General features: G+C 25.8%; 1 protein-coding gene across 1 annotated transcript; it reads right to left on the bottom strand.

Annotated features, from left to right (window-relative positions):
- Positions 1-422: 422 nt before the first annotated feature.
- On the bottom strand, positions 423-6509 carry LOC140671073 (uncharacterized). Its single transcript, XM_072902123.1, has 9 exons — positions 6358-6509; positions 5917-6036; positions 5643-5760; positions 4709-4958; positions 4448-4561; positions 4299-4389; positions 851-996; positions 557-689; positions 423-473 (listed from the first exon to the last, which is right to left on the bottom strand). Exons 1-9 carry the CDS (start codon positions 6499-6501, stop codon positions 423-425), a joined length of 1167 nt encoding a protein of 388 aa, XP_072758224.1. The 5' UTR covers positions 6502-6509.
- Positions 6510-8586: the final 2077 nt, after the last annotated feature.

Raw genomic sequence — 8586 nt, 5'->3', positions numbered from 1 at the left:
GAGAGAGAGAGAGAGAGAAGAAAAAAAAGCAGGAGGAGGAGAAAGAGAAAAAGAAATATTATGCATTCTGATGCTATTGAAATTGAAAAGGCAATGTAAAATAATTAAACATTTATTATACTTTATTATTGTTGATGTGTATGTACACACGTACGCATGTATACACGCACGCACAGTATTCAATTTCAGCGCATTATAGGAATTTAATACGCAATAATATTTTGAGTTTAATATCTCTTATTTTCTTTTGCATGAAAAAATCGTTAGCTCTTAGATATGCGTCAAAAAAGTAGAAGTTTTTATTTTTCTAAGAAAAATATTTTTCTATGAAAAATATGTGAAGAATATTCTTTTCTTTATTATGCTTTCTATATTTATATTCTCTCTTATTATGATTTTATTTAATTTCAATTATAATCTCGTCACTGTGTAGAGTATATAACTGTGAAATAAGATACTGAAGTCTTTACTAGCTGGAATGAAAAATATCTCACTTTTATATTTATTTGTATGTTCTTTTAAGTACCTGTATCATACTACATATTTTTTCTCATACCGTAGCAAAACACTCTATAGATGCAACAAACAGTCTGCCGACATTCAAAGTAAAAGATTTTGAATTTCTTTGTAACAGGAACAGTATCATTTTCTGTATGTACAATGGAGCTACATACCACCGAACGTTATACCTAGAAAATGTATTGTAAACAATGAATCTAGATAAAAATCTCTGAAAGTTGTTCTTTATTAGTAAACTTCAGTATCGTGCTTGTTGTGCAAAGATATTAATATCTACATTTAATGTTAGTCTGAAAACTTTGGCGTGTTGTATTGCAAATACAATTCTTACGCGGTAGCAAATATGTCATGATTGTAATTTATTATACTTTGACCCATATAGTTGGATATGAACATATATAAGACGGTGATAATTGCATATAACAAGGGAAATATCAATTCTTTAATATTCTCTTCAGATGACATAATCTGAAAAATCTAATACAAATCAATACAATAATAATAAGGTTTCATGATAATTTAACAACACAACAAAAAATTATTTTTTTTTATACACAAGAGAGAGGATGATCAATTTAATAATAATTTTACTAAATATGTTTCCGGCTCATAAATTGCAGTATTACGTTACAATTTTGATAAAATTTGTGGTTAAAGTTGGAAAAATATTTAAAAAATTTTTATTTTTGGTTTTATCTATTTTTATTTTTATATATCTTACTTAAAATTATTTCAAGTGACGTAATGTGTGAAATTATGTTGCGCACAATTAAATATATATTTATTTAATATTTAATATAATTTTGTATTTAATTAATAATATAAATATTTAAATGTATTTTGTCAGGACTTTTAATTTTTAAAAATAAACGTTTTGATTATATCTGATTTAATATTCATGAATAAATATAAGGAGTTATTGTGAGAAAATTTTGAATATAGATTTGAAGTATGTAAAATAACTTTCAATTTTTTTAAAGGATTTCTTTCAGGTTACTAATAATAAATTAACAAATTCAGATTAGTGAAACAAAAAAATCTGGTTTTTTTTTAATTTTGAAATCTACTACAAATTTGCTATTTTAAATTTATCAATCTTGATATTGAATTCTATAACTTATGAAGTTCTTAAGTTTAAATGAACACAATGAAAAATATTTGATAAATCTTTAGTGGCTTGAATTAAATCTTTTTTTATAATAGATCTTTTTTCATTATTTTATAATTTATTTTATAATTTTTTCATTAACCTTATTTTATCATCAACATCTCATTACTCATAATTTACATAACTTTCTTTTAAAAAATAAAAGTATTAATGGTATACTAATAATATATCAATAATATTAATTGCAATAAAATTTCTCCATAATGTTACAAAATGGCTCTAAACGTCATCATACAATCTTTGTGATCTCATAGGAAATTTAATTCTGAATAAAAAGTTTCCAATAAACAAAGGATCCTAAAATGTTTTCTTAAGAAATTACTTTTAAAAATAAAAAATATGATTTTTTGAACTTTTTAGAAAGACACATTTTTGGATCTATGTTTATAGAAAATTTCTTTTCCAGAATTAAATTTCCTTTCAGATCACAAAGTCTGGCTATAACTTTGGCGTTATTTTTTATGACAACACAAATATATTTAAATAACTCTTTTTGTTACTTTAATTGTAACTTTCCTTGATGCGACAAAGAAATTTAGAGGTTGAAATTATATTTATTATAAAAAAAGCTACGAAAAATGAATACGCTTTTTTTCTTGAGTTTTTTATTAAGTAAATTATTGTGTAATTGATTTTTTCTGCGATATATCTTTGTGTTCTTACAAGTAATACAAGCTCTTCTTCTATATTTCTAATGCTTAAAGTTATAATTAATTTTATGCAAGACATTGTTTATCAATTATTCATAAATATGGAAAACAGTAGAGCCTTTTATAACTCGTAGAAGTACAAAAGTTATTTGAAAATTATGTTATCGGTTAAGTAGGCGAATTTAATCATTTAATGAAGACTTTTATCATTTAATAATAAAGCCACCTACCAATAACGAGTGATCATTCGAATTGTATTATAAAAGGTAAATGGATTGTTATTTCGCAACAAGTAGGCTGAACAAAATAAATAAAACGCCATTTTGTAAAAAAGACTTGTTACTTTATTACTATAGATATAAAAAAAATATATAATTTTTTAATAATTTAAGTAACATAAAAAAGGGACAAAAATTTGCTAGCGCGCATAAACTATATTGAAATATTTTCAAGATGTCATCCATCAAAGTCAGCACAAAACTGCAACGGATTATAAAAATTTTGAAATACAAATAGAAAAAAAATTAGATAATGAAATAAAAAAATTTAAATAAATATTTTTTTTATTTTCATATACATATAGGGGAACGTGGGATACAATGGTGCAGAGTCGATATCTTTTTACAGAGATGCTACCATGTCATGAAATATGTTGCAATTATTGCTATTAGGTGTCTCTTTCTGCGTCCTGTTATCAGTGGTCGCAATATTTTTAGTTGAAAGTTGTTAGAAATTATTTAATGCACTTGCTGTGCTCTTCACGACTGAGTTGTTTTTAATTCTTCGATATATTTACATAAGGTAAACAATAATAAAATTCTATTTTTTATTACCGTAAATACATTTATCTTTTAAAATGATCTTTTCTTATTAATTTCATACTGTGTCTATGTAAATATTGATTAATTATAATTTTTTAAAAGTAAATAAATACGTTTTGAGGCTTAATGAAATATTAGCCTACAAAATGTTGTACTTTTTATTTTTATACTAGAGAAAGAAAGAGAGTATACATAAATGCTGTCTTTCAAAATTAATACCAAAAATTATTACATTAAGGGATATTTTTCCATGTTTTAAAGAGAAAAATATTTATTATAACAAGAGAATTGTTTTTATTTATTAATTTATAGTTATCATTTAAAAATACAAATCTATATTCTTATGTTCTATATATTATCATATTATAATATACAACTTTTAAGAAGTTTTAGACATCAATGTTAATGAAATAAACAAGTTTTGAAGGTAGTCCATTATACCCCGCAAGAAAAGCGAATATCACGAAAATCTAGGCTTTTACTAAATCAATAATCTCGTCTATTTAAACTATTATTTTATAATAAACTTGTATTTTTTCTTATAGTGGATATTCCAAAGAATATTTTTAGTAGAAAAAAGATCGATTTATTTTTTTTAATATGTTAAAAACTTGCTCAATGCTTACATTGGCCGTTCTACCCCACGTTCCCCTATATGATTTTTTCATTTAAAAATAAAAATCTTAAATATCTATAATATTTAGAGATAATTCCAATAAGGAGATGAGAAGTATCAAAAACATATATTTCTAAGTTTTGTTTATAACATTTTTTAGATCAATATTTAGTGAGGAACAATATTTAGTACAATGCTCTTCGCAATTAATATAGTTTTTGTCTTTTTTGCAAAACTCGGTGAGAAATACTTTTTCTTTCATATTTAGCGCATTCGTTCTGACACTTCTGAACAGATTTGTATTGTATAAAAAAATATCAAGTGACAGATAGATGTCAGATATCGGATCCTAATCGATTAAATGGCCGCTGAAATCGATGTAGGGAAATATATATAACGGTTTAGTTTTAATAATTACATAGCTCAAATGGTCACCCGTTATAACGCAAAAACCTCTGTTTTGCAAATGAAATATAGAGCGCTTATTTTAAAGAATAAATTTGAGAAAAAAGCAGAAAACTTACTCGAAACAGATTAAAGCTGACCGAGCCGACTGTAAACAATATTAAACAGAACATCATTGTCTCAAAGCTGGATAGCAAATCACCGGATAACCTTAAAAAATAAAAAGATTTGTTACTACATGCATATAGCTCATCGGGTATATACGAACTTCATAGCTTGTTGATGAACGTTCACAGCACTAATTAAATCCTTGTATATCAAAGGGTGGGTTTGATTAATATTTCGTAGCATGTCAGTGTTCATTGCGCGCTTGATACGGTAGCTATAAATATAAATTGTGTTGTAACTATGTGCAAGAATTTATCAACTGAATGCATTTTTTCAGTTAAGTTTAAATTATTTTATTTAAGTATTTGAAGTATTTGAAAATGATAAATTATACGCATCTTTATGATATTTACGTTCACACCTGGCAATTTTAAACAATCCAATAGTATGTAGAAAATACATAATGAGTATTGTTCCTGTCCCTAACATTACAGCGCTCCCGATGCAAATCGATATAAACAAGTGAAACAGAATTAAATAATAATATTTCTCTTGATCGATAAAATATTCGGTTGCAATCATTAAATGATATGATTGTGACGAATTTGTCAATAAAATATTGGACCAAGTTGACGCAACGAGAATAGTAAATACGCTGCAAAAGCCAAGTGCTGGAAAAGTATCAGAAAACGGAATTGTCATATAAGTTTTTTAAATTAATTTATATGTCAAGCTCAAAGATTGAAAACGCTCACCGAGCGAAAAAACCGACGTCACAACGCGTTCTGACTTCTCAGATTCAGCCACAACGCGAAATTCGTGACTAGGCACTTCCAAAATCGCTCATAACGCGTTTTGGCAAATTTGAAAAGGCCACAAAGCGAAATTCGTGTGGTTCTAATATTCGACCGGAACGCGTTCTGGCAATAAACAAATATCACAACGCGTTGTAGACGTTTATTGCAAGTTTGACGTTATATGATAAAAATACCTTAATAATCAACAACATTATTACAATTATATTCTTTATTAAAATAATTTATTAAAATCAGTAATGAATAATATGTAGTATTCTTCCTACATATTATTCGCCTAACATATATTGTGTCATACTCATTGTGTACGTTATAATTGAAACTCTAATATACTTCCCTTAACTTAATCAATTTGTAATCGATTTTTATCTTATAATTATTGCTATTTTTTTCTACGACTTTATTTAAAATTTAAAAATGTTTATTATAATACACAGAGAAACTATTATAATTTATCAAAATCAATTTTTTTAGAGTAAAATCTTGACAGTTCTGAAGAATGTGTAATCGTATATGCAAATCTAAAAAAGATTTTCTTACTTGTAAGTGCAACAGTATAACATTTACTATTAGATCCACATTCGTTCATAATAGCAATCTCATTTTTGTCTTTCATCTCATTATATACATACAGTAATTGATCCAATCGAGCCTTCATCTGTTGTTTTTAACAAATTAACTTTATATATTTGTTTTTATATATAAAATAATGCCAAAAAATATAACACAAAACTTATTCCGTTTAATAAGTAAACTATCAATCGATGAAGTTATCAATTGTAAACTTTCAACTTTTTCTAAACTATTAACTTACACTTTTGATATTAATATAGAACAAATTGTACTTTATGACAAAAATAGCAAAGAAGAATATAGAAGATAGAACTTTGATGATAAGATCTACAGTACATCTTTGTGAGATAAATGTTGTACACTGTAAATTAGTAATATTACTTATTAGTTTGCATTATAAAATATATATATATATATATATATATATATATTTTATAATGCATACATATATATGTTATATACACATATATGTGTATGTATGTATGTGCGCTTATGTTATAACTGACAAGAATTTTATTCTAATCTAAATTTTGATATTTAAATTTTATGGCTAAAGGTTGCAGTAATTTATTAAATATGATAATATTAATATGATTTATTATTATTAAATTATTTTATTTTATTATTATTAAATTATTTATTATTCTTAATATGATTTATTATTATTATTATTAAAACTCACCTGGAATATAACATTTGTTGTCAAAATATTAGACAGAACAATAAATTGAAATCGAGTGAAATTTGATTGTTTATAGGGCCACAGGCCAATGGTGAGTAGAAGAAACTTATTCAGACTGAAGTATTCCGTCTCAAAGTAGATCATTTTTTTGAAAGGTCTGGAACATGTATGACTGGTAAAGTAGCTGACGAGAGTTACGCTTATCCCTTCTTTTTTCTATTGATCGATCAACTATTATTTACTTTTCTACTATAGTATAAATTGTAGCACAAAATTACTAAATTATTAAATTTCGTATAATAAGGCGATATAACACCTCGCTCTCTTGAGATCGGAATATTCGTATTTCTTTCAGTGTTTCTCGAAGTAATGTCTCTAATTACGCGATCAATATATGATGAGGGAGACAATTGAGCAAATATCTTTTTCCCATAAAAAAAGAAGAAAAAAATATTCGTTGAGAAGGTTATTTACGCTAAAGTCGCGCATGCGTAATGTCACTTTTTTTCGTACTACAATTTCACATGTTTCAGTTTATTGCGCGCATTCATAACGTACGCTTGTTCCCCGAGAAGAATGTTCAGCTTTTTAATATTGTGGTCTATCTATACTAAAGCTGGTGTTATTTTTGAAAATGATCTAATACGCGTACATTTTTAATTTTTAAATTAGCCATCGTGGAGATTAAAATTTTGATATTCTATAGAAGTTAAATTTATCAAGTTTTTATAACTAAGTGATCCCTGGCAATGTCATTTTTTAGACACTAGAACATTTTAAGCGAGCGCTACGCGCGCGCCATTTATTGTGTTGTATGGTTATTATTGTGTATGTTAAAGTTTCTTTTTCGCAATGCTAATTGATTTTTTAATATTTACGGTTGGTTTTAAGAAATCATCCTTTTTTTCTTTTTCTTCCTTTCTCTCTCTCTTTCTCTTTCTTTATTTAATATTATATCTCTTCTCCTTCTTTCTTCCATCTCTTTTTTTCTATTAATTACATAAATATAAATTACATATTAACCTTTAGAGGACGGGAAGCCAATATTTTGGCTTTGGACTATTTTCACTTTAAATATTTTACATAAAGGTCTTTCTGGTAATTCAAATTCAGATTTTATTTAAAATCTTAAATTTTTACAGGTTACATCTGTTGATGATATACTCATATATATTTTAGTGAAAAAAATTTTCTTAAAACAAATAATGATTATATTTCGTTTTTCAACTGCATTATTTTGCGTAATTCTGTAATATTGTTGATCAACCTAAAAAAATATATGCTTTACAGATAAAAAAAGGGTTGCTGATTTTGCATGATAGATATTATTCTCTTACTTTATTTTCATATTGAAGATATTTGTATTAATATCATTTATAATATACATGTAGTTATTTTGCTATTTATATATATATATATATATAAATATATATATATATTTATATATACATATAACTATTTTTCTCATTCAAAACTATGATAAAAGATGAACTCTTTGATAATTATAATTTTATAATGGTTCTGTGGAATTTTTCTATTTTTGTTACCGTACCGGACGGGAAGCCAATATATTTGCTCTATAAGGGTCGCTTATTTTTCATAGTACAACACTATAATAAAGATATAAAAATTCTTACTTCAAATTACAAAACTTAACGAAAAAATATGTCCGTCCTTTAAAGGTTATACAGGGTGTCCTATTTTAAGTGTCCACCCCAAACATCTCTCTCATTTTTGATTTTAGAGAAAAATGGTTCAGACATGTGTTGTATGGTTTCAAGGGGGCCATAAGATGGTACCATTGGTTTGAAGAGTCATTTGAAGGTCACGTGAAGGTTACCTCAATTTTTTTAAATGGCATCCCCTATTTTTTATTACAAATATGTAAAAAACACATAGTTATCTTTAAGAAAAAATCTGAATTTGCAACTAGCAGTTACACATTTTTACTTTGACATAATTATGTGTTTTAATTACGCCAATTGATTCGTCTCATTATTCTGTGCATAAAAGTATTAGGATAAGATAATCGAAAAATGAATATTTTACGAGATATCTTTAGTATTTTATGTCAAAATATTGCAACTTTGAAGCCTTATAACTTGAAAAGTACTTCTTTAAAAAGTACTTATTTAAAAACTCGTCGGAGGCACTTTTAGTGTGCTTATCCGGCTGTAAACTTTAAAAAATATATTAATTGAATATATTAATTAAGTTATATGTTAAAGT

This window comes from Anoplolepis gracilipes, chromosome 11 (genome assembly GCF_047496725.1).
Source record: "Anoplolepis gracilipes chromosome 11, ASM4749672v1, whole genome shotgun sequence".
NCBI lineage: Eukaryota > Metazoa > Arthropoda > Insecta > Hymenoptera > Formicidae > Anoplolepis > Anoplolepis gracilipes.
This window is presented reverse-complemented; position numbering and strand designations above follow the sequence as displayed.